Source organism: Ammospiza nelsoni, chromosome 6 (assembly GCF_027579445.1).
Source record: "Ammospiza nelsoni isolate bAmmNel1 chromosome 6, bAmmNel1.pri, whole genome shotgun sequence".
In the NCBI taxonomy this organism is placed as follows: domain Eukaryota; kingdom Metazoa; phylum Chordata; class Aves; order Passeriformes; family Passerellidae; genus Ammospiza; species Ammospiza nelsoni.
The window spans coordinates 14,653,273-14,680,816 of NC_080638.1; the positions used below are offsets into that span (position 1 = coordinate 14,653,273).

A 27,544-nucleotide genomic window follows, 5' to 3' on the forward strand; every position below is an offset into this window, starting at 1 on the left:
AAAGATCTTGTTGCTGCCTAGGCTTTTTGCCAAGGCACAGCTGAAGTAAGGTTATTTTAGGTGTGTGTTGTGTGAGAGCTTTTTGTCCCTTTGATTTTTATGTAAGTTCTAGTATGAACAAAGAGCAAGTCTTGCCTGATTTCACATTTTCACGGAGTTTTTACTGAAAAGGTGAGTGCATGCTTTGACAGCTGAGCGTGGGACAGGGCTGCCAGTGCTGCCTTCAGCCCTGAGCTGGTGCTGCTCACTCCCTGTCAGGGCTACAGTGGTGTGTGGGACACAAAACTCTGGAGACTGTATTGTTTTTTTACCTGGGACCTTTGCTTTTATGTAAGCCACAAAATCAGTTAATCAATAGATTTTTTTTAAAGGAAAAAAGCAGCAATGAATATTCAGTAGTTGTAAAAATGCTCTTGAGATTGCCATCTAATAGAGGTGAAATAAAAAGTGGAAGCTGATTAGAATTCCAGAAAATGGGATATTCATCTATTTATAGGAATTTGAGTCTTTATATGCCAGGTTTTATAATTGAGTGTTCAGAACACCCTGATTTTAAGCACTTCTGGAAAAATCATTAAATGAAGGAAAAGTAAGAAGAATGTTAAAAGAGCCAAATTATGTTGATTTACAAAAGAAAAATGCAGCCAACATGAGTTGCAAAATATAACACTGTGCTGTGTCTGAAATGTGCTCTCATCATTGCTGAAACATTGTCCCATGCCAGGGACTTACTGTCTCCAGCACAGACTGATGTCCTGAGCATGAGATGCAATGGCATTTTTCATGGTGCATCTTCTTTATTTTCATGGTAATTTTCAATGAAAGTGCTTCCCCAGAGCAGCTTTTTCCTTTATATCTATTTTCTTGCATTCTTTTTGCATTTGAATGCTCTTGCCTCTCCCATTTCTAACTCCTTTTCTTTGGAGAGCATTTGTAGGACTTGTGAAATGAAGGTGACCTTTGGTTGCTGTGACAATGTAAGAAAAAGTTTCTGGACTTGTACTTCTATGGAGTTATATTAAACAGATCCTGAGACCTGGAAACCCTCAGGGAGTTGTTGTACCCTGTGTTTGGTTATATTTAAAATACTCTGCATATAATTGTTTAAATCTAATTGTTTAAATTAAACAATTGTTTAATTGTTTAAATCTAAACATGTAGAAAATTAGGGGCTGTTATAGGGTGACATACTCAATACCACATGTGGAAATGTTGCCTGTTTCTATTTATCTAAGTGTTACTATAGCTAGAAAATCATGTCATGGGTTTTGAGAGGGGGAAAAAAAGCTCAAAACAAAACCAGGCAAAGCTTGATGTTATGTGGGCAGAGCTGGGCTGTTCTCTTATGCTGGTGCTGTTTTCCAGCTGATGTGTGTGCCTGACCCTTAATGCCTGTGAATTGTGATATTGATGCAAATGCAGCACACCTGCCTAAGGTGGAGTGAACTTGTACACTGCATTTTGCCGTCATCTCACTTAAATGTGAAGGATGTTCAGGTGCTTTGTAAACAAAATCAGGTCCATTTGTAGCAGTTCATGTCCCTGTGCTGGAGAGGGCTGTGCACAGCACGGACAGGGCCCCTGTTGGGGCAGCAGGGATGAGCAGTGAGTGGGGATGAGGACACGAGCTGTGAGCATCAGCATTCCTGCCTGCACCATCCAACAGGAGATGATGTCCAGTGACTCATCCTGGGCCAGATCATTCCTTCCAATCCTTGCTCTTGTATTTTCTTGGCAGCAGCAGGGCCACGTTATCAGGCCAACTTGGCTGTGCTGTCCCTGCTGGTGGCAGTGGCTCCCACTATAGTCTGGCCCAGGGGAAGGGAAGGTCTCTCCCTGAAGAGCTCAGCTGCAGCATTGGCTCCCCCTGCCTCCTCCTCTTCAGGGTCTTCTCATTTTTGCTACTCCAAGCAGCCTATTCAGAATCTAAGCAGAAATTTTCTACACTCACTGTTCATTTTTCAGTACTGCTTGGTGTAGTTTGATGCGTAGCAATTTTACTGGCAACGTACCTTGAATGTCTCAGTTGATCTCAACTTTCCTATTTGGCTGTCTGGGGGAATTTTGAATTTAGAAAAATACAAACATTCACTATTTGGTGTAGAGAATTCTATTTTGGTGAAGTAAATTTGTAAAAATGTGGATCAAAGTTCACATTGTCCTTGCATTTTGTCATTGTGGGGTTTTTACATTTCTTTTTAATAATTTAGCCTTCCTGTGTGATTTCAAGTGCCACACAAAGTGTTTTCACTCCTCTTATCTACTAGATAGAGGACTGACTTGAAGTCTATTTCAACTCAGTGCCTTTCAGGCAGGTGAATTTTAGTGGAAATGAGCTGTGAAATGTTTCAGAGGTTCATCACAGGTTTAAAGGTTTTAAGTCCAAGCCACCTCCTTTTGCACCAGAGGGAATGTCAGCAGATATGTTTATTCTGAGAGCAGGAGGGTGAACAAGGAAGACATTGTATGAAGAGGTGTAGATGGAGCAGAGGCAGCCACCAGGGACTGGAGGACCGGAGTGTTGCTCATTAAGGTCTAGAACTGTTATTCCGATTACTTGTATTACTATAGCATCTGAAAATCTTTTAAGGGGAGGGGATTTTCTGCAAATAACAATGAAGAAATCTTTGCCTAGTAAAAATTGGTGTAGCTTAGAGCCGCTGAGAACCTTGATTAAAATTTTCTTAATGGGTAGAGCTAGAAATTAAAACAAATAATTCATGAGAGGGTGAAGGTAGCTAGGAAAATCAGCAATAAGAATTGATTTGCAGAAAATAGGATCTGGAGCCATTGAAATGCAGACCTTCCCTAGGAATTCAGGATTTGTGTGTAGGAGGCCTTTTGAATAATCTGGCCGGCATTGCTGGCTATAAGGCACCAAATGACTGTTCAATTTATACAGCCTAGTTGTGGTAAGCTCGTCTTTGGACAAAATTCATCCCTGCAAGAAGCCAGTCTGGATTCCTTGCTCATAGAAGTGAGTGAACACATGCTAAGAGTAGGAAGGGTTTCATTGTGCCAGCAGCTTTAGAAGAATTGAATAAAATCAGGGAGAGAAAAAAAGAGTGGCCCATTCAAATGCAGCCTCTGAATAGAGATACTGGCAGCAGTTGTATTTTCTGTGGTGTGTTCCTTGCAGTCCCCCAGCAAACCTTCAGTGCCTGGCACAGGCAAGTGCAGCTCCCATTAAGCTTAGCAGGAGCTGTGCTTGCTGAGCTTGGCCCTCTGCCTGTAGAAAATTAAATGTGTTGGCAGGTTAGCCAGAGGAAAATGTTCCTCTATTTGGGTTGCTCGGCACTCGTCCTGAGGCATTCTGGGCTTGCGGAAGAGAGAATTCTCCAAAATTAGGGCTAGCCAGGAGGGCTTGGAGAAATTACCTATTCCTCTTTTCCCTCATATAAATTCTGGGAGGCCTGAGAGACAGATAAGCATGGTTACTGGCAGGCTCAGCACACATGGTGGCCTGTCCTGCACCTTGGACTTCATGTTCCCGTCTAAAATAATGAGAACTACTTGTTCATTTTCTCTTTTATAAGGCAAAGGTTTGACAGGGGACACCAAAGTCATGACTTCTTTTTTTCTCCAGGTGCTGTGGTCAAGCAAGTGTGTATACAGTGGGGATTGTAATGTGTATGTAGTCACACATCCCCTTCACCTCCTGGAAAAGAACAGATGAATGTGTGAAAAGATTTGAGTTATTGCAGTGTGATCATTCCCTCTTTTTCTGGGCTCTGTTTTAGCCCCAACTGGTTCTTTATTTGATTATCCTTTGATCCCCCTCTTAATTTGAGAGAGGAGCTGAGCTGTCCTGTCCTGTCCTGGGATTTTATAAATTAAAAATATCCCACTATCCAAATGTCCTGGGACATTGAGTCCTTGTTTGGGAGAGTGAGGTAGTCACTTAGTAGTGTAAATCCCATTACAGATAAATGGGATTCAGGCTTGCTCATGCCTATTCTTTTATTTAAATGGAAATTTGGTCTGCTGCTAGCATATGGTCACTTTGTGTGATCCTTGAAATTGTGCCTAAAATAAAGCAGTCCTGTCAGATGCTGGTATTCCTTGTGTGGTATGATGACTTACTTTTGAAATGGACAGAATTATATTAACTGGAGCTGCAACACTCCAGTCTCTCTTAGAATGTTTACAATAAAAACCTGATGCTGACAAGTATTGTGGAGTGTATTTATCCTCCTGCTGTGGATTAAACAATTGATTCTGGAAGATTAAAATGCCCTACCTGCCTTCTTGCACACTTCTGTTTTGCCATGTCAAACAATATAAAATGAATACCGCACTTCCCTCTATCTAATTGAATAATTTACTGTAAATAGCTGTCATTTACTTTGGAGCAGTAGGGGATCATTAGCCAAATGGATGTGAGTAAGTCATGCCTTTAATGCGTTAGAGGGGCCTGAAATGGAATCATCTAAATGGGACCATCAATACAGCAATGCTGAATTAAGTCAGAGGCACTTAAAGCTTTAAGTCCTCTTTCTTGTAAATTACAGGCTCCCTCAGAAGAAAGATAATCAAGAACTTGCATAAAATACGGCATCTTTGTTTCGAAGCTTTATTTTTGATGAATAAAATAGTACAATTTAGATTACGTGATTGGTGGGTATAACTGTGTTTTGGATTTCCCCCCTTTTAATTACATCCTTTCCTTAATGATTGAAGCCTTCCTGCTTGCAAGCACTACTTGTGCTGACTAATATTGGCTCTGCTCTATGAATAAGTAAGATGAGCAGGTAATAAAATATATTTTTTTGACTTTTATGGGTATATGACCTGATAATTATTTGCAGAAGCTGGTGTTTTGTATATGTAATTTTAGAAAGGTCCCAGTCAATCTTAACTCCTAAATGTACAATAAGTTTTTGGCTTCTTTCACCACTGAAGTCAGTGGCAGGGCTGTTGGGAACTTTAATGCATTTTTTCCTCTCATTGACTTCTCCTGACCCCATCTAGTTCTTCCATTCAGTTTTCTCTTATCCTGGAAAATGCTGGTCTTCAAAAGTTAAACCAGAAGCCAAACTTTCAAGGGCATCCTAAGAGGAGGATGTAATAGATGTAGCAATTTTCTTGAGGTGCAAAAATTAACTTAAAAATTATTATAAATAATTTTAACTCTGGTAGTCTGTATTATCCATAAGAATTTCCCTTTTGAAGCTGAGTCTCTTCAACCTCAATGGTGCTGTGGCTGTGGGATGCCAGGTTCTGGGCCACAGTGACTTGAAGGCAGCAAGTGGCACATGTGCTACAAGAAGAGCATTGCCTGTCTGAGTTCTGACTTTGTGGTTTTATTCTTCTAATTTTTAGGGGGGGTCTATGATGTTAAACTTCCTGACTTATTTTTCCATGTTTGCTTCCTGCTGGATTCCCCTCTTAGTCACCTTCTGTCAGGATTCAACCATTTCACGTTTTTACTAAAATCTATTTTTGTGCCTTACGCATTTCACTCACATGTATGAGGTCTTCGGTTCCTGGAATTAGATTTGAGCTGCTGCTTCAGCATCAAGTTGAGGTTCAAGGGCTGTAAAAAGGCACCAGCAGCCTCCACCTTTGCAGGCATAATCTGTCATTGCACTAAAGAGAGGAATTTGGACCATTATCACTTCATTATCAGAGTAGGGAGAGAGGCTAAATAAGTTTCTGCATAGCTGTGAGAGGATGGTGATGCACCTTGTTGTGTAAAGCAGGATGATTTCTATATTTTCATTCCCTGGATGTAACCACTGTCCTATGTTTCCTGTAAGTGATTTCTTTTTCCACCCCATCTTACTGAAATGCTTCTTTTTAAAAGGTAAATTCATCTTGTGCTTTGAAACTTTTCAGAATTTGCTTATGAACTGCTTTCCCTTTTATTGGATGAGTCATGAGTCGAAAGCTCCGTCCTGTAGTTCTACCATGAGTAATGCCTAACATTTTCTTGGGTTCTCTTTTAGAAGACTATTAAATTAAAAGAAGAATCTGTTTTTTGATATCTTAATGGACAATTAGGTGGCTGGGTCTCAGAACCGATTTACATTTACCACTGCAGTAATTTAAATTTTTTTCCTACAATTTAGGGATGTCACTTTTTCCCTTGCATGTACATGTTGCTGGTCACAGCATTCTATCTTTAAATAAAAAGATATTTCAGGTGTTGGGTCTGCTGTGCAAGTGCTGGTTGTACTTTGGGGACAGTTTTCTCACTGAGGTCTGTACTGACAGAAGCTGGGAAAGCTGGGCCATGCACTTCAAATTGCCTACGTGACATTCAAGCCATGGCAATGAGTACAGGTGATATGTGGCTTCAGGATCCTGTTCTTTCACCTGGGCACTGATTGAGAGAGGTCATGGGCTATTTCCCGGAAACCTTTGCTCTGTGTCTTGTCCGGATAATGTGAATCTAAAGAAAAACTTCTGTGGGCATCCTTTCCTGCTCTTGGGGCAGACAGTGCCTGACTGCACAGATGGCAGATCCTTCCTGTGGTATGCCCAAACACCTCAGTGGGTGGGCATTGGCAGTACCTAGCAAGATATTTGATGTGCCTGACCCTCAGATATTTACTGGTAAATAATGTAAGTGTAATTGGCACAAGCAGTACCTTGGATCCAGCTGATGTAAAAACTGGGTTGTCGATAGCATCTCTAAATGTAGGCACACTGAAAATGATGAAAGCCACAGTTGCAGGTGGAATGTACACTCTGTCACCCTGCAGGGTTAGGAACGTGTCTGTGTTCTTGCTGAGGCCAATTATTGCCTTAGGTTGCACCAGAAATATTGGAGATGATGGGTGTTTGAAGATTGGCAGAGTTTTCTGAGGCTGATAATGGAAAATGGAGACGAAGTAAACTCTTGATCATGGAAATATCTATGGAAAAGTGCTGACATTTTAATAGTGAAATCAGCTCTCTGGAGGGATTTGGAGTTCTCTTAACTACTCTTGCAAATGGGAGATGAGCTGATCCACTGCCCACATATCACAGGCAGCAACAGAAAGAAACAGGTCAGAAGACTGAAATTTTCAGGGTAGTAGATCAGCAATGTGACTTCTAAGTTTTGGCGCATTTGCAGCTGAAATGGTCAATGCTAATTTCTGGAAATGGAAGTTCATGGAGAACTTTTACACTTCTTTGTCCTTACCAGTCTCATGTGTCTGGAGGGTTAACAGTGCAGAGACCTGCATTGGAAATGAGTGAACAGACTGCTTTCCAAATGTGAGTCTAATGTGCCTCTGTTTGACTTGCAGGGCAACAAAGTTCTGTGGCATACTCATAAATAACTGCAAAGCTCAAGCTAATATTATGGATAAAACCCTCTACAGTTACTGCTATGTTTTGCTGTGGGGAGAAAAATTAAAGTCTGGAATCTGAGCACTCCTAAACCTAATGATTACAAATTCATTGGATTTGGCTGCTAATAGCAAAATTGACTCTGGGACTTTTCCTTCCAACTAATTCTGGTATGTGTCTCTACTTGTGCCATCACAGACTGTTACAACCTCATGATAATAATGGGAAATATTTATCAAAACACTAGGCCTGTTCTGCAAGGAGATTTGTACAGTTTAAAAAATAATTTTTCTTTTCTTTCAATATCCATTTTTAGAAAATCATGAGAACAAACGATGCAGCCATCCTGGAACAGACTGTATAGCAATTCATGGTGTACTCAGAACTTGTGTGCCAGATCCTTGCATAATGGGTTACGGAACATCAGCTGATAGATGTGAAGTTGTTGGACTTTGGTGATTTGCTGCCTATCTGAGAGTTACAAGTGCAAGTGAAGATACAGGCTGTGACTTTTATACCTGCCAAATTTGAGGGTTTGGTAATTAAAAGTACTGTGACATATTATCACTTTTTAATTGAAACTGCACAGCTCCCTACTGAGCTACAATATTTTTGGGTGTGGCATGATTGTTCACACACTCATCAACATCCAAACTTCCTAAGCAACACTACTCTTCCCCTTATGTTTCTTGTTATTATTTTTCCTCTGGTCTCCTCCTTGGCTCTTCCATACTAAGACCTCAGCCTGTGAATTGGGAAGAGGGGAAAGATTAAAAAAACAAAACCAGCAAAAAGGTCAACAAAAATCCAACAAAACCCAGATTCAAAAAGCTCCAAAGAAAGCTGTTCTGTGCAGGGCCAAAAGTTGGACTTGATGATCCTGATGGTCCCTTCCAACTCATCATAGTCTGTGTTCGATGAACCTCATTACAATCTACAGCTTCCTTATGAGGGGAAGAGGAGGGGCAGGCACTGATCTCTCTGGTGACCTCCAACAGGACCTGAGGGAGTGGCCTGAAGTTGTCAGGGGAGGTTCAGGTTGGATATCAGGAAAAGGTTCTTCACCAGAGGGTGGTTGGGCACTGAACAGGCTCCCCAGGGAAATGCTTGCAAAATCAAACCTGTCAGAGTTCATGAAAAATTTGGACAGTGCTCTTAGCACACGATGTGATTCTGGGGGATTGTCCTGTGGAGGACCAAAAGTTGGACTTTGATAATCCTTGGTGTCCCTTCCAATCCAGGATATCCTGTGATCCTTACAAAACCTGCCATTCCATCAGGGAATACCACCTGAACTTTTTTTGCTTGCCCTTCCAGAGGCTCAGGAGAACTTGGGGCACACAGTCTGAGTGCAGCTCACTGACTTGAGTAGGATTTGCACTTTCTGCTCCTACACCCAACTTGATCCCTGGTGCAAAACCAATGTGAGCAGGCTGGAAAGGCCCCCTGAGCCTTTGGGTTTGCTGGGAGTTTCTGGATGTGCCCTGCTCGTGTTACACCCACCCCTGAGATACTGGATATGGGAACAATCCTGCAGAGCAGTTTTGCCTCTAGCCCTGCTGAGGATTCCCTCTCTTTGATAGTGTACAGCTTTTTGGCTTCTCCACTTTTTTTTTTTTTTTTTTTTTTTTTGTGTGAAGGACAGAGGAAGAAGAAAATATCTGGTGATTGGATCCTCTTTGGCAGTGGTTCAAAATTATAAATGAAGTATTTTCTCCTTACAAACAGAAAAAGCTCCCTGCTGCTTTATGACTTCTTTGTGTAGAATTATAATGACTAGGTAGCATAGTTTGCTGACAGGCTGTCTGGAAGTGCTAATTGGAGTTAATTCAATGAAAGAAGCAAGAAATAGAAACTATGCTCAAATTTTGCTGTAGGCTCCATGTTCTTGTTTTTTAGCATATAGGTAATTTCACAACATACTTGGACTTTTTTTTCAGCTTTCAGGAAGTTTTTCTACTGGCTTTGCTGTGTCTATCTAGAAAAGGTAGACTTGAAAGTAGAACTTGCAATAAGCATGAAGAGAGCTGGGATCCTTGAAAATATGTAGCATAACCACATGTGTATTATATTTTCTTTGGTGTGTTGGTTTATCTCGTGTGCTTGTTTCCCAACTGGACCTCCTGCTCTTGCTTTCTGTTGAGTTACCATAGTATCAGGCAAGAACTTTGATCTCTCTCACCTACTTCCCTTTTAACTTTTCTGTAGCTCTCTGATGTCCTTGTTTTTCATTTCCCCAATATGTTGTAGAAAGGTGAAAAAATTATGCTGAAGTTGATTGAAAGAAGTAGGAAGTTTACTAGTAATTCAAACAGAGAAGTGATTTCAGGGCTAGAGATTAGCTGTTTGTGGCCTTCTGTGATTGTCTTATTTTTAGATAAATGTCTTTTTCATCTGTACTGGTCTAAAGCTGGTCTTAAGGTTTTCAGAGTTATGACCACAAAAGAGCAAATTTGATATTAACTCTGTAAAATGATAAACTTCATTATCACTGGCAAATATTGTGAAAATATGACGACTGTTTACCATGCAATGCCTTGTGATTTGAGTCCAATATAGCCTTGACTATGACCTGAATTAATAATACTGTTTTGCTCTCTGTTAAAATGTCAGATTTGTTTTTCTTTTTGAGGAATATCAATGCAAATAAAGATGTCTTTTAGACTTCCTGTCTGACTAACAGGAATGGCTATTAAGATGAAATCCTTTCATTCAAATCCTTTCATGGTTTGTGCACAGGGATGTGCAAATATTGTCATGTTTCCTTGCAGTGAGTTATTTGTGTAGGTCTCTATTCCTTTCCCTTTGAAGTGGTTAAACACAGTGATATCTTCTCTATGTACTTGTTTGCAGTATTAAACTCTCAAATATTCTGTTTCAATTTTTACTTGCGTTATGTTTAACTTTGGCTTAGTAAATTATTTTTTCTTTATTTTATGCCTCAGTAGAGAAATGACTTATTTTAAAATTTCTTTTCATGTTAAGATCCTTTTGGAATTTTTTGCCTGTTTGTAAGGGAAATAATGAATCTTAACTTCAATTTCATTACACTTGAGAGAGTCATGTCATCTAATAACTGAAAAGTCTGATGTTCTGTGGGCATTTCTTCTACACTTCTACATTTGTACACTCTAAGTTGCAAAAATCTCCCATTTTCTCTTGTGCCCTGCACAGCTGAAAGTACAGCTCTTTTATTTCTGATCTCTCTACATGGAGATGAAATCCTGGCTATGGTGTCAGGGGTAAATGAGACCAAAGCAGGGCAATTTCACTTGAGGTCATTTATTGTCAGCAAAACAAACCTCTGACTTCTAATACCACACTGGGTTCCCCAGCACAGGAAGGATACAGACCTGCTGGAGTGAATCCAGAGGAGGTCCACAAAGGCTGTCACAGGAATGGAACACCTCTCCTGTAAGGAGAGGCTGAGAGAATTGGGATTCTTCAGCCTGGAGGGGAGAGCAGGCTCTGGGGAGACTTTAGAGCAGCCTTCCAATACTGGAAGGGGGCCTAAAAGAGAGCTGGAGAGGGAGTTTCTACAAAGGTGCATGGTACCAGGAGAAGGGATGATGGCTCTAGAAGAAGTTTATATTAAATATTGGGATAAAAGTCTTTACTGTGAGGTTGGGAGATGTTGCCCAGAGAAGTGTGGATACCTCATCCCTGGAAGTGTTCGACGCCAGGTTGGATGGGGCTCTGAGCAGCCTGGTCCATTGGACACCCCAAAATTACATGGTAGCAGCTTGCATTACTGCTGCCCTGAGAACCAAGAAACATGTTTATATGTTGATTATTCTCCACCACATAAAAGGTAAAATATAGCTCTGGAGTGCCCCAACCTGACACTTCTTATTTGGTTGCTGAACCTCAAAAGTAAATTATTTTCCAGTGAAACTGCCTCTAAAATGCTAATTGCCAGAAATGTGACCACCAATCAGTTTGTTCCCGTAATACTGCCAGCTATGGAAATTGGTGTGTCCCTTGCAGAAGGGGAGATCTTAGAGGCTTTGATAAGATTTAAAAAACCCAAAAGATGCCAAGTGTCTGTTCCAGTGGCCTGTTGCCTAAAATGGTTTTGAGGGGGAGTGGGTGAAAAGAAGTCATCAAATCTGTTATGCCATTCTTTATCTCCTTATTTTAAACATTTTCATAATGTAATCTATGCTGATGGAAGCTCCATTTTTTCCAGATATTTTGTATTTGAATGGGACCACCTGTTAAAGATGCATTGTAAGAAAACTCATGCCTTGGAAAAAGGACTTGCTGTGGCACATGTGATGATTGATCTCTTCCACTTTTAATCTTGGAGAAAGCTGAATTACCTGGATAAATATGTTCTACTTAGTGTTTTTCATATGATCCACTATCTAAAATAAAGAAATGGAAGGAGCGGTCCCATACATCTTGCTTTCAAAGCAGGATTTTGCCTAGTGGAGATCATAAACGATTTTTTTTTATGTTCAAGGAAGTTTTTTAAAAAAAACAAACATACAAACCAGAAAGTTAATTAAGGAATTCCTCTGTATGCAGAGAAATGATACTGGCTTCAAATTTCTTTTTTTCTTTCACCCTCAAGATCTACACAATCATACTCCTTGTCTGAAGTTTTCAGAATGGCCTATTTGACTGAGGTAGATCTTTTTTTGTTTCTCCCTCTCCATCTCCCTGGATATTTCCAAGGTATAGATGTGCAAAACAAGACTGAAATGGGAAGTATCCAGAAGAAAAAACAGCACAAACTTGAGTTTGCATTAATAACTACATCAGATGTATGTGTATATATACACACAATCTCCAAACCTCCACATATATTGTAATTTATACTTCAAAAATATCTAATGTAATAGAAATTTATGATGAATATATAATAAAATAAGGCATAATTTTTAGAATTATGGAAATATAAGTGAAGTATTAAGAAAATATTTAAATAAACAGATGGCTATATATATTTTTTGTATGTGTATATAATCAAGGACAGGTTGGATGAAGTTGTGGGAAACCTGATCTAGTGGAAGGTAACCCTACCAAAACCCCATGAGGGTTTGGAACTAGATGATCTTTAAGATCCCTTCCAAGACAAATTGTTTTATGATATATTAGAAGGAATATTTTCAAATACAGAGAGTAATTTAAAATGAGAGCCTCTCTCTGCAGAAAGCAGAGAGAAAAGAGGTGAAGAAATATGCCATAAAAATAAAACCCCTCTGTGACCGAAAATAAATTTATGTTTCAGATTATACTTGAAGTGCAAGGCATAAACTTTCAGCAGAGCTTCCTCTGATTATTGAGCCACTGCCATGAGTGAATGCCATAGGTAGTGACTTTTCCCACCTCTCCCTCCTAGTTTTAATTTTGCGTTCTAGGAGTGTGGTCCATAGATCTGTGTATGTGATCCCATGCTAATACAACCCCTTTCAATGCACTGCTCAAAGAGCTCTTCATTATTTTTGCTCCTGATTTTATGGTTTCTTAGATTTGTGACACCCAGCCTAATTTTGAGTTGGCTCTTACAATTGCAATTAATTCATGCCCATGTAATCCTCTTATAATGCAGAATGACACAGGATCTTGAGTCCTTTAATGTTTAGTGTCGAAAAACTTCTGATGGGCTGGATGTGTTGCTGAAGGACAGAATGTATGTATTTACTTTCTGACCTCTCACATAAATGCTGTCAGAATTTTGCTCTTAGTTTGATTTGTGGCATTCCATTAACAGTTATTCTGTGTATAGGAGAATAATAACTAATGATTCCCAGACTCCCAGAATTGTAAAATAAGGGCAAGTGCTGTTTGGCAGAAAAGAGATTGTACTTTAGTGCAGACAGGAACTGTTCATATTAATCAAGGAATATCTGGTCTGAAATGACTTTTAGCTAATAACTTCTTATTCTCAGGTTAACCATATTGCTTATAGATAACATGCTCTCCTAATTCAGATGATTATTAATAGTCAGAGGCTAGATGTGTGGATTTCTCTCTTTCTGAAAGAGAAATTATGCTCTTGATTGACCTTATTTTAAGGTATTTTTAGTGTTGAAATTATGATGTTAGGGGTTAGAAAGGACGTGGTGAAAGTTCACGGATTTGCCTTTTGATTCGAGCCTTTGCAAGGGTGAACATGTGTGACATGAATGAGCTCGAAAATGTGAATTTAATTGTCTGAAGTTTCAGGGCTTAATTACTAAGGACATAATTTTGTGATAGAGAACTTTAGGGCCATCAGTAGTAGAAGAAAGCTGAGTTCACCTGGAAAACATGCTGTTACCATGCTACTTTTGGGCATGCTGTTGTTCCTAAAAGAATCCTTATGCTAAAACCCTCCTAATATCTAGTTTGTTAAATGTGAGCTAACATGTTGAATCATGGAGAAGAAATTTAAACCGGGAGATTCTATGAGTTGCAATTTGCTTTCTTAGCAGAAATGACACATTTTGCAGGGTGCTAAAAAGCACTGTGGCTCTGTAGAAGCTGCTCTCCATTGCTAAACAGGCTGGAGCAACAGGAGGCTCCCAGCAGGGAGTTCTTGTAGGGCAGGAGGGGTTTGTCCTGGAGCAGTGGGATGAGAGCTGCCAGCTGCACCACTCTGCTAATGAGATGCTGCACAGGGTTACCCTCAAGCTGGGATGAGGCTTCTCCTCCTCTCTTTTACAGGTGGGCTGTTTGACAGTTTTTAAAGGTGTTTTTAGTTATCTGTCAGTTTTTGGCAAGGCCTGGTGCCTGTCTGTGAGCAAGATCCCTCTTCCTGCTTGTGTGGTTTTGGGAATTTTGGCCACGAAGGTCACGCCCTTTGCTGATACTTTGCTGGTTTCTGAGAGCAATGCTTTCATGCTCTTTCAGGTGTGATGCTTTATTCTCTTCTGAACTCCTGTCCTCTGAAAAAAGCTTTTGGCTGGCTGTATTGGATGGGATTGAAATGTAGTTTGTGCTCTGCCTATCTGCATCTATTCCTGGAGGAAATAATATCCGAAAACCTAATTCAGTGTTGGAATCACAAAGAGAAAAATGCAGGACACAGAGCCTGCTGCCTTGCGTACATGTAATTCCACATGCATGTGCAGCTACCTACCAGAGGAGTCAAACAAATTGTAAGTCAGCATTTACACTGATACAAGGCTGTGTGCAGATGTCAAGCCCTATATAGGTGTTAAATAAAAGGCTTCATAATAGTCCAAGAACACAATTTTATTATTTCAGTGTGTCACTCACGCTTCTACCAAAACGACCAATGTTACAAAGTACAAGCAGTGGGTTTTTGGTTTGTTTGTCTTTTTTGTTCAAATTTATCTGGACAGCAACTCTGACGAGCTGTGGGTCTAATCATTAGTCATGGAAATAAATACTTTCAGTGGAAAAAAAAAATTAGACTCTCCAACAGAAGTCTAATAATGTTATCTGTTATTATATATATACTTAATAAAAGTGAGTGCATGTATAACATCTCCATAGTCAGCTTGAGTAGAGGACTTTGCTTTTAGGAGTGCTGATTAGAGCTCATCATGTGTTGTGGACTCAAATAAAAAGCAGAATCAGCTAAAGAGAAGGACTCATCAGCCCTCTCCTAGTCTATACGAGGAAGTACAGTTGTTTTGTTCTTACCTGGAAAGAGGAATGCGAGCACTGGAATCTGAGCAATATCTGCCATCTGTAATTGCCCAGCAGGTGGAGGAGGCATTCTAAGCAGGACCAGAAGCCTGTGCCACAAATCACTGGTGTTCCAACCTCTCCTGTGATCCTGGGGGTACAGTGGATCCCCTGGCAAAGTTCCAGGGCAGAGAATTTCCTCATATTGCCAACATTAATTTAGGATTAAAGATTTCAGCTAATATCTAATCATAGTCTCTAGCCAGACAGTTGGTTAAGATATTGTTGTAACATTTTGTTATTGTTCCTGGAGCATAAGTAACCTCTAAGTAGGAGTTGATAATGTTTTTACAGGCTTTCAGACATAATATAAAAGTGTGCTTTGTGGGAAGGCAGCATATAAAAACCTGCATTTTTGTCAGGTTTCTAATTTATGGGGAACAAGGACATGCAATAATCTAATTTATGTCTGTGTACATTATGTCACTGATCACAAGTAATGGAGTACAAGCAGGTGGTTTGATTTGTATGTGTGGAAATTGGTAGTAGGCTGAGCTAATGGTGAAGTAGATTTAGCTTGCCAGAGGAAGCTGAAGCTTTACATTTGATTTAGTGTTGGTAGCATGAGAAGGTAAATCCAAGTCTAATGCTGAGCAGAAAGAGATGTTTAGTGTTCATGAAATCTGTAATTCTGCAGGCTAAAATATTGGAGGTTTTTGTTCTTTAAATGACAAGATTTAGGAGGGAAAATTAATTTTGGAGAGTAGGGTTTTTTGTGGATGTGTTCAACGTTAAGGCTATCTCCTCCAAATGAAGACAGTGATTATTGTGATATTTGTCAGTTTCCAGTAAATGTGATTGTACACTTGTTTGTATCTTGTAATCTTAAATGTCTTTAAAAAGGGAAAATATTATACTACTGGAAATGAAGATAGCTCACTTTGTTAGTGAAATCTGTATATCATACACTAAATGCTTTAAATTTCCCTCCTCCTGTCCCCCCAAATAAGTTTGTTTTTAAAATCCTAATGTGTCACAGGAGCAGAAGAATATATACTAATATTTTCATGCTTGGGCATATGAACCTCCAGTCAAAACCTATGAAATACCTGCGGTCTTTTTAAACCAGAGCCTTCAGTACCAATTCAACTATTTTTAATGTGGGGATTTTTTGGTGTTGGTTTTGGCTTTTTAAATAGATTCTTCTCCTGTATTTCAATCTTCTACAGTCTATACATCTAAAGAAGGACTAAATTAAATTTGTTATTTCCAGGAAAACCTTGGGGATAGGGAGGAACACAGGATGGCACCATCACCAGAGCAATCTGGAGCTGACAGTGGACAGAGAATGTGAATGTTGGTTGTAATACTTTTATGTGCTCAGGATGTGTTTGTGAGATCTTGGGGAAAAAACAAGGCCATGCATTAGTAATGAGGTCAGTTTGCTAGGAAAGGGAGTGAGGACCACTCTCTGTCAATTAAGAGCAATTTGGGGTGGCAAATATCTTGAATGCTGGCTGACTCAGCTTGCACAATGCAGCCAAATAACCAAATAGCAGAATTTCACAAGCAACTACATCAAAACCACTCTGCTTCAGCTGGTGACACAAACAGTAATTTCCTGTGTAAAGTATTTTCTCTAGGAGTGAGATCCATTGATCCCAAGTTTTTTTTTTCACATCTAAGAAAGCATAATTTTCCCACTGTTCCTGTCTCCTTGTCCAAATGAATCCATTTCCTCTTCTTCCTGAGTCATGGATTAGTCTTTTCCTTCAAATATTTTGCCTTAGTTTTCTTTTAGCTATGTGTGTGAGTGAGAATGACTTCACCTTTTTTTGTAGAATAAATCCTCTGTGATTTTTGTTGTGAATGTGCTTTGACCTATAGTAGGTAGTGATGTAATATAAGAGAGGCTAATTAAAGGAAGAGGGAAAGAGGCAGAATCCTTCCTCTTGTGAAAATGAGGAGTCCTTCTTATCCTCTCTTGTTTTTTTCTAGTGCAATAAAGCTTGGATCCATCTCTTGGTCACTAGGTATGAAGGGAAATCATGGAGGAGAAAGATGTGTGCAGCATTTAAAATGTATTAAAAAATGAAATTGTCTTACATGGAGGGGTCAAATACTTCAGTAACTTAGTCATCAAGGATCTTGCTGTAAATGTAGTACTTAACGATCCTGAAATCATATTGCAGAATAGTTAGGGCTGGAAGGGGCCTCACTTGCAATCTTTCACACAATAACATGAAGAATTACTATAACACTCATTAGATTTTCTCTAGCATTCAAGTTAATATAAAATAAATGAGGCTAAATAATACCTCAATACTAACTCACAAATGTTCAACCCAGATGGCTCTGACCTGTGCAGCAGTCCAGGATCTTCAGGAATATGCAAAGCCTACATTGTTTATGCTGTGAAATGTGCTTAATGGCCTCAGGTAACTGCTGGAGTTGTGGAAAAGGAGACTTTTTGTTTGTTTTAATGAGCTCTCTCCACAGGAGAGCAGGAAAATGCCATGCCAGCCTGGGCTGAAGGTGTCTGAGTTTTCCTAGGTTTACTAAATGACTGTTTTCTTTCTAGATTCCAGCTCATGGAGAAGTGCACATGAGAACAGGATAAATATGGCTTTTAAGGGCGAGGACCACTTAGATTCCCTTTCCTTCCCAGTTCAGCGGTAAGTGGTGCACTCCATCATCCACATTTGAGTGATTAAATGGTTCCGAGGCAGCAGCTGCACTTTCCTTTGAGGCTCTGAAGATGCTTAAAGGCTCATTTTTAAACCCAGGTAGTATTCCTATGGAATTTGTAGAATGAATGTGGAAATTTGAGCTCTATTTCTTGAGGCATTTGCAAATTTGTGTACCTGGAGTGTGGTAAATCATGGCAGAGTTTCTGCAACTATCATTGTAGATGGATGGCCATGTTTGCAGTAGCAATGTGACTATACTTACTGGAGTGCTTCTTAGTCATGATGGAAATGACTGGAATCCTCTGGAATCCTCTGCACTTTGTTAAAACTGCTGAAAGCTGTAAATATGAATTTGTTTAGCATGGTTGACTTTGTTCTGCTGTAGGTAAGGTAATGATATGAAGGCTGTGGTATAATGTTTCTGATGTGTGGTACCCTGTTGGGAGTGGAGACATTGATGACTCTGCTGACCAACAGATTTTAAAAATAATCTATCTTTTGGTTGCCATCTTGTAGTTGTCTCTGTGTAGTATAGTTTTGCTTCTAGCCTAATAGAGTTCCACAAAAAGAAGAAAAATACAATAACCTACAGTCATTATGTGTCACATCTCGCTTTGTTTTGTTTTTGTTTATGGGAGGAAGGAGGGTGAGGTCTGCTGAACCCAGGAGTAAAATGAGAAATAAAAAGGAATTGAGATTCAGTCTTTTCCCTAATCTTCTTCCTTCAGGTCAGACTGCAATTATTTATTGTAAATAAGTTATAATTGTAATTGGCATACTATCTCAAAATACAATGCTTTTCTTCATGGGTAGTTTGATAATTTCTCCACCTTTGCTTACCTCAGTCTTCCAGAAGACACTTTGATATTGCCGTTAAACTCAGAGACACTGTAACACATCTAAACATATTCTCTTCTGTAAGAAGCACTGTATAGAGGTAAGCCAAGAACAATGGGGTAGTTATGACTTACAGTTATAGAAAACTAGCTGCAAACAGAGCTGAGGGAACAAGTCCTGGGGGTGGCCAAAGTCTGATCCAGGCTGATGGTGCCAAGACTTTTTTTATGATACATAAATGAGGAAATTAGCTGGAGTCACTCCATGCTAGCAGCATGTGGAGTATGAAAAATGCACTTTAGAGGTAACAACAGCACAGAAAAGCACAGAATTTTATAGACTGGTGGCTTCTAGAAAAGGAAAGTGCCTGTGAGTCAGGTGTGCAGTGTTGAGAGAAGCAAAGCTCTGCCATGTTATGTGAAATATAACAAATACACCCTACAAATACTCTGAACTGTATCTAAGCACAAGAAGGGATTTGGAAAAGTCCCACATAGCAAACATTGTTTTGACAGAACTCAGCAGGGCAATTCTCTATAGAGAAATTTAAAAATAAATAAATAAGTACTCTCCCTCACCTGCAATAAAATATAAAGCTCCTATTTTTTTTTTGTTTCTATTTTGAGAAAGAATATTTTTTTCCCCTACAGATTAGGGTTATTTCAGATAAAATCCCTGTAAATAATGGGCAGACTGAAGTTGTCAGTGGTCAGAAAGGTGAAGGCTCAGGAACGTTGGAACTGAAAATAAGAAAAAGTATTTTTATGCTAAGAATTCAGCGGAAAGAACACAGAATGGACTAGATAAAGTTCAGGAACTGTACAAAATGCTCTTTTTAATTGTTAAAAGAAAAAAAAACACCCAACATAATAGCTTTTCAAACAAAATGGAATTTTTATGAGATTAAGTAATTATTCTGGGTTAGAGAAAGGAGTGATAAGGCTCCTACAGGGCATTTAAAAGGATTAAGGGAATTTTCAAAATAAAAAGATTCAAATATTTTTAATTCTTTATTTTTTCTGTATCCATGACTAGGATTTATGACTATCTCAGGATTCCAGTTCATGTTCCTACTCTTTGTAAGAGGTGATTGAATTAACTTCTTGGGTCCTGTCACATGGGAAAGGTAGCTCAAATCCAGCTGAGGTAAATCCTGTGTAGGACCACAACCATGTCTTGCTTCATGTTGAGGTCATAATCTTTCATAAATAAAAACAGGCAGGACCTTTAGCAAGAATATCTATCTCCATAGGAAAAGTGTACCATAAATATGCAAACAGATTCCAAGTGTCTCCACAGTGGTCACTGGAGTCAACAGTTATTTTGACTGTATATAAGGAATTTAAAACTGGGGGTTTAAACCAAGTCTCTGTGCTTCATGAATTGTTGTTTACACACTTTCTTTACATTTTATGGGAAATCACAACTTGTGCTGGAGTGTCTAGAGTACTGAGTCATGGTGTTAATGGTTTTCTAACACACTGTCAGAGCTGCTGTCTCTAATTGACATCTAGATTGCTATGGATACAGTAATTAAAGCTATGCAGTATCCCAGGGCAAAACAAATTATTGTTACAGAAAGTTTTATTTTCTATTTCAGTGAGTTAGGAACTTAAGTTATGATTTTGTCTCTAAGGGGAGAAAGCAATTGGAAATAGATCACTTTTATAAAGGAGTAATTTACTTACTCTCCAAAAGCTGTATTCCCATGTAAAGCACCTTACAGGACCATAAAAATTATCTGTTTTTATCAGTGAAGGCCAGCTCACTATAGCATGTGAATTTTGTGTGTGTTCCTTAGAGATGAACATAACTCCATTTTGAAATAGGTATTTTTAGTGTAGCTATGGAAAATGTCAGTACCCTTTCCTTATCTTTACAAGATATTATAAGGTATTCTGCTGCTTATAAGAGGTAATGAGCTTTAACATTGGCTTTTCCATCTACAATAAAACCTACCTTTCACTTATGCCCCTGCCTTTCATCCTGTGTAATCAAAGTTCATTACCCTGTTTGTTTTCTGTGAGTTTAAATTGTAGTTTACACAGGCTTTTTTGATTGTATACATGGCTTTTTTTATACTTTCCATATAGCATGGCAAACTAAACTTAAGTCATTCAACTTTAGTCATTCAACTAAAGAGAGGGTACTCAACACCAAAAGTGAAATAAGATGCTCTTTTGGCTTCTGGGATTGTGTTCAGTTCAGGGCTTCAACTGGAGAAATATGGTACAATTAGAATTTGTAAAAAAAGAATAAATGATCACCTTTTATCAAAATTAGGTTAAAAAACCAAACCACAATTGTTATCACCAACTTCCCCTTTTCCCCATAAAAACCTCCGAACCCCATAACAGCAGCAAAGGAAAACCAAAATTAAATTAACAAAACAAACTGAAGAAAAACCTAATCCTGAGTCAGAAATGTGCACTAGCACTTTATTAAGCCAGTTGTGTCTTGGGCTACATCAAAAGAAGGGATGGGGCTTTGAGCAACACAGTTTGGTGGAAGATATCCCTGCCCATGGCCCCTGGGATGGAACCAGATCATCTTTTAAGACCCTTCCAACCCAAACCATTCCATGATTCCATGAATTGATTAAAATAGCTTGCTGGTTTTCAGGTAGCAAACTAAGGCTACTTCCAGAACTCCAGGAGCATCCATGAAGGGCTTAGCACAATGGTTTTTTTTTCACAACTCTGTTCAGTACATTACTGTGTGCCCGGTGGAGATAGAAGAACTACTCAAAGTGATGCAGAAACCTTTATGGAAATAGAAGGACAAATAATTGTCTATATTTGGCATTAGTTGGCATTTAGATAATGTTTGTTGAAAGCTGTGTCTTGAAACAGAAGCAAGAAAGATTCAGGATTTTATACTGCAGGAACTGCATTGAATCTGCTTGTTTTTCTGCCTCATCAGGATTACAAATTTGTAGAACTTCATGGAACATATGGACATATGAGATGCAGAACAGATTGGTCTATAGTCCCAGAAGTGAATATTGTTAAAAAAAAAAAAAAAAAAGAAAAGAAAAATGGGGAAAAAAACCCCTTTATAAAGTAAGAGGATTTCTACCTGATCAGGAGCTGAATAATTTCAGGGACCATCACATTGCATTTTGCTTCTACCTTTAGAGTTTATGTGGTCTCTATATAGCTGAAGAGGTATTTTGAGGGGTAAGACATGTGCAGAACCCTTCAGTGTGTTTAAGATTGTGTTCTTATGGGGCTGTTAGGAAAAGAATGGATCCATCCATTGGTCTCTCTCTGCAGAGTGTCTAAAATTTCACAATATATGATTTAGTGCTCTGAATCACAGGCAGTCATGTTTTGTTATCCTGTCATAGAAAGTGAATTCTGACTTAAATAACGTGTTGTTTTTTTGTTTTTTCCCTTGAGCTTGCCAGTAATGTCTTACCCCTTGTGTTCTGTAGGTGATTGGAATCTGTAGGTTTTGATGCCATTGTTCTCCTGGCCCTGAATTCTGGGCAGTGAGTTGTTTGGTGGCATGGCAGCTCATTGAAATGTTTGCTGTTTCATTATCTCCCTATTTTCTTAGATATGAATCCCCAACTGAAGGATTTCTAGGGATGGGAATTCTGTGAATAAACACAAATAAAAGTTCTCTTTTTTTCTCATTTTGGTGTATTTTTTTTTAAACCACCTCATTTCTTCTTACCTTTCTATGTCCAGTGTGCATGGCTTCTGTAGTTTGTAGCCACATCTGAGTGCTTGTTTTTCTTCTTTTTTTTTTTTTTTTTTAATAGCACTTCTTTTCATCTTCAATTGTAAGACTGTCCTCTAGTTATAATTAGTCATAAAATCATGTTTAAGTAAAAGTGTTTTATTGTTTTGTCTGATCAGGGATGTCTTCTGTAAGTGCTGAATTTGTCCTATTTCACTACAGTGTTCGCTGCTGATAACTAAGGGTTTGTTCTGTATTTCTGGCTTTTCCCACCTGTGTCTGCAGACTGACCTTCTGTCTAACAAGGACTCCATGAAAAGCAGAAAACAACATTTATATTTCTGGTTTTTGTATTGTACAAGCTACTTGCTGTGCATAGGTCTTGCCCTGTTAATTAGAATCCCACATTCCCTGTGATCAGTTTTATTTGGATTCCATCAGGAGCTTTGTTGTTGTGGCTCCTTGAAAGTTGTCGGATAAAGACTGGAAGAAACTCTAGAAGAAAAAACCTCAAGTTATTTTTAATATAAGAGCTAGAGCAGAAAATTTTCAGAGTTCCAAGTTCAGTGTTCTTACTTGGCTTGATGAATCGCTGCTTTGAGTTTCTAAAAACCATTTGAGAATTGAATGCTTGCTGGGGAATTGAAAATGTGTTTTGAAATACTTCCTTTTGCAACGGGCTGTAGGAAAAGATTACAACAGAAGAAAGGAGGGTGCTTTGCCAATAATGCAATAAAATTACCTTTTGGTGACAAGAAATAAAATCAGTTATTGCATAGCTCAAGGCGCTAATGATGCCTCATTTAATGGCCTTGTATTCCTTTCTTTTAATCAGTTTAGCCTACAAGAATTCAGCAAATAATTTTATAGCTTCAGAAGTGGAGTTCACCTTTCTATGAAGTATTTTTGACTTTAGTGATTTATATTGTACCTGTAACCAAACTGAAAGCTGAGTTGTTTGTATGGAGTTTTGATGGTGGTTGTAAAACAGATTTGTGAATCTGTATGGTTCTTCTGGGAAGGATTTTCAGGCATGTTAGCTGACTAAGTCCAAAGGGTGATGTTAGTAAAGCGGCAGCTATTGATTTGCCATCATTTGGAGGCATTCATGAGGAATATGAACTCAACAGATTTTTTCTTTTCCTTTGAATCTATGGGTAAAATATCTCTGTGCCTGTATTCAGGATGTTAAAATGTAGGTCAGCAGTTTAGCTAGCAAGCAGCAAAAAATAATTGCATTTCACTTGTACTTTGGGCATTTTTGGGGTCTGTAAGTCTGCCAGAATTCCAGATATTTCCTAACCTTTTCCTTCCGATAGTTTTACCATTACATCTTTATATTTTGTTATATAATGTTTTGTAGAAATATGTTATACTACTTCCCAGAGCTGTGCTGTAAAATATTGTATGTTTAACTGTAGAATTCACAAGAGAATTTTGGCTTTTAACCTGAAAGAGATTTGAATTTGTCCACTATAATAATTGTCAAGTTATGGTGACTATAAAATGTGAACAAATTGATGAATTTAAACGATCTGTCTGAGTGGCCTCACTAGACCTTTCCTTCATTAACTTGATATTTCATATTTGTTGCTTGCTGTATGTTGGAAAATACTTTTAAAAGATCAAGGACCATCTTTCATCGTTAAAGACAATTAAGATTTTATTCTGAATCCCTCGTAAGGGTCAGTAACGGTTCATAGCATGGTTTCATAGCATGTGGCACACAAGCACTGTAAAGAGCTCAAGGTAGTGCTGCTGTAGCCTTTATTATGGAAGAAACTCTGCCTATTATTTTGAGAATGCATACTTTGGAAAAGTGGGATTTTATAGAGGAGGCTCCTCCCTTTTTGTGTCTTAGAGAGAAAGCAGTTGCTGTCTGCACAGTAGACATCTTGTGTTCGGGTTGAGGTGTCCATTTCAGAAGTTAATTTTAATGAACCCTCAAATTTTAATGTCTTTGAAATCAGTGACAGAGCTGTGCCTGAATGCCAGGTTACCTTATCTGCCTTGCATGACTCATAGGTTCTGATTGCATCTTCACAAGAGTTACATGAAATTTTCATTGTGACATAGAGTTAGAGATCCTGCCAGCTTTATAACCTGACTCCCATTGGTTTATGGCATTGGCTCCATGGTTTGTGTTTCTCTGCTTTCACTTATGTTAGTGAAACAAAAAATTTTCAAACAATTCAGATGTTGTTTGTGGTCTTTGTTTACATGAATTCTAATCTTTATCACTGTTATTTTTCTGTAGCACATTTCCGAAGAGATGCTGAGCAGGTTAAACATCTGCCTCCACTCCTGTTGGAGTTTTCTGTTTTCAGAAGACAGACTTGCAGGTTATTTCTGTGTTAAATTAAAAACTTTACCTTGAACAGGGAACCTTTTTTCTGATTTCTTAGTCTAAAAATGTGAATGATGCATTGACAAAAATTCTCTGATTTCCTTTCCTACAAAATATTTTTATTGCAATTTGATACTTTTCTGCTTTATGTAGGAAGTAGAGGGATTTTTAGAAGTTTAGGATATTTTAAATGCAGTATGAAAATCTCATGGAATTTTTAAAATTGTAAAGTAATTGTATTCATACTGACATGTTAGTAGTTTTAGTCAGAATTTTATTTTATTATTATAATAAATATTATTTAGTCAGAAATTTATTATTTATTATTAATCAGAATATTATTTAGTCAGAATTTTATTTAGTCAGAATTTCATTAAATAAATGAATATTTAGTCAGAATTTATTGCCACTTTCTATTATGATAAGTACTTTATATTTCACTTACCATTAACAGTATTCCTTTTTAGTTCACAGATGGTGTCTCATAAATTCTCTCTCTCAAAAAAAAAGAGAGGAAAAAAAGGGGTGGGGAAAGTCAAAACCTGAATCTGTTTAATTTTGGTGCAATGCTAAGTGAAGTACATAGGTATCTTGCTTATTTGCCATACATCTTTTGAAAAAACCCTCCTAAAACCCTACTATAACCCCTGTTTTGATTGAGTTGCTATGCAGTCATGTTATGCTTTTACATCATAATATTTCAGCCATGGGTAGCTTCTAGAAATCACAGTCTTGATTTCTGCATTGTCTTTGTGAGCTTCCTGGTGTTAAACAATCCTGAACACCAAGTGTACACTTTCTGAGCCCAATGTATTTGCTGTGGGGAAGGGATGTGCAAAAGGAACCTCTCCTAGCAAAAAAACCATATCAAATTACCCTGGTGGTCTGCTCTTGTCCTGCTCTGAGAATTTGGTCATACAGGGAAGAACTTCCAAGTTGCTGTTTTCAGGATGGCAAAGTTAAGTAGTATTATCTGTAAACAGTGCATTTTACAAGAAAATCACAGAGCTTGCAGTGTCTAATCTTTACCTTCCAAGTCTTTGTGAACTTTGCAAATTATAGTAAAGACTGAGTCTGTGCTTTTCCTTTTACAATATGAAATTATTAGTTGCTTGTTTTGCTGAGACACTTTGACTTTCTATGCAACTATATATATGTCAGATAATCTGAATTTAGTATTCTTGCTGGCATAATATTGGAAAATATGGGATAGTTTGCTTTGGCTTTTCTTTTTGGAAGGGAAGCATATAGGACACCCCCTGTGAACTAAAAGAGAGCATTGTTAATGCTAAGGGAGTTAAAAAGTGTAAATTATTATCATAATAGGTAGACTATGCTGAAATCAAATGGCATGCCATGGAACCGAAAGTTCCATCATTTTCTCTCCTTTTAGCAGTTAGGCCATATTGCTGTTGGTATCACATTGGTAACGTAGCTGGAATTATTCTAGTTAACCCTGGAAGAAAATTAAGGATGAAATCCTGTCTTTTTGCTTAGTATATCCAATATATCTTTCCTGTACAACATTCAAGCTGGCTTGAAGCATTTTAGAGACCTTCCCCTTTACTGGGCTAAGACAGGGAAAAAAACCAAGTTGCCCTCTTTAACAGAAATACAACTCTTTATGAAACTTGAAAACAACGGTCAGACTAATGAAGGGATCCTAAAGCTCAAGGACTCAGGTTCACTGAGTTAGTTCTTGACTTATTCTGAGAAAAGATGGTGTTGTGTATGCCTTCAAAAGGGCAGTATGGTTTGTTTAAACTTTGATTTAGCACTAGATACCATTCCCCCTGTTTCTCTCCTGGTTGTAATGCTGACTTATCTTCTTGCCTCAGGCAAACCACTTTACCTTCCCTTGTCTTTGTGTTCCACCTCAGCTAGGGAAACACCAGGAAGTCCTTACTAGCCTATCTCCATATATTTTTATTTCAGTGGTTCTTACACAGCACTATGTTATGGGCTTGTGTGCCTTGCTCTGCGTGTGTGCAGCATCCTTCTGAATTGTGGCAGGTGGGAAATGTTGAATATTACCTAGAAACTGCTTCCAGTAAATGCAAAGAATATGTTTCTGTTCACAAAACCCAGCTTGTTCTTTCCGTATGTTACATTTTGTCATCATTTTCACAGTGGTGAGTTCATTAAAATCTCTTTACAACCATGGCCATAACAGGGACTGATGAATAAGTACCTGTACCTTAGTATTTCTGAGGTGTTTTTCCACAATTAATTTTTTAAAAATTAATTCCCTCATTAAAGATATTTCAATGGTTTAACTATGACTTGTCTTTTCAGCTGTTTAGGATAAATACTAGTACCATACTGTGTTAAATACAGTATTTTTCTCTTCAGTTTATGTTTCCTGGGAATTTCTTCCTTATTTAATTGCCTGGTCTCTCTTAATCTGCTTCACTGTTGCCTGGGGATGGTTGGGAGGATCTTGTAATCAGTTGTTCAGTAGCCTGTAAAGAGCAAATTTAAAAAAGCTATAAGGACAATGTTTCAACTTTATAAATATTTTTCTTTGTTGTTTTCCCTTTTTGACAAATAATATAATGATCTTAAAAAATGTGCTGGTTGGTGTGACCCCATTTCTGGTCTCATTAAATTGGCTCATGTCTGTTAGAGGTTGGGTTTATGAGCTCATATTAACCCTGAGGGATTTGGAGTGCAAACAGGAATTTAATATTAAGCTTAAGTGTGGTTGTTAACAATTCCAGTTGTTTTGTTTTGCTTCTCACAGTATTTCAGAGAATGTGGTAATGTGAAAATATATATACACACACATAAACATACATATTGTTTTATTTAGGGAAATATACATAAAGGACTCTATGTAATATTTTTCTTATTTCTAAAGAAACCACTTTTAATTGTCTTGCGTATGTAAATTATGCTTCAGGTATTTGAGTATTGCATTTTGCTGATTGTTGATACTTTATTGTTGAATTTGGTCCTGGAATTATAGAAAACTTTTGGTCCAATATAGAAAATTTGGTCCAATTTGGAAGTTTAGAAAAAGTCTACATCAAGAATATAATATTCTCTTCAGCTAAGGTTATGGAAATATTTTTTCAATACCTTAAATGTCAGCAGCACTGGTGTCAGGATAAAGATT

The 27,544-nt window shown here is 38.2% G+C and overlaps 1 protein-coding gene across 1 annotated transcript in view; it reads left to right on the forward strand.

The window, feature by feature from the left end:
* Positions 1 to 27,544, forward strand: part of INSC (INSC spindle orientation adaptor protein) — a 129,039-nt gene that overhangs the window by 23,856 nt on the left and 77,639 nt on the right. Inside the window, exon 3 of the mRNA XM_059474874.1 lies at positions 17,447 to 17,540. Coding sequence (XP_059330857.1) covers positions 17,447 to 17,540 — 94 coding nt within the window. The remainder of the gene's footprint in view (positions 1 to 17,446; positions 17,541 to 27,544) is intronic.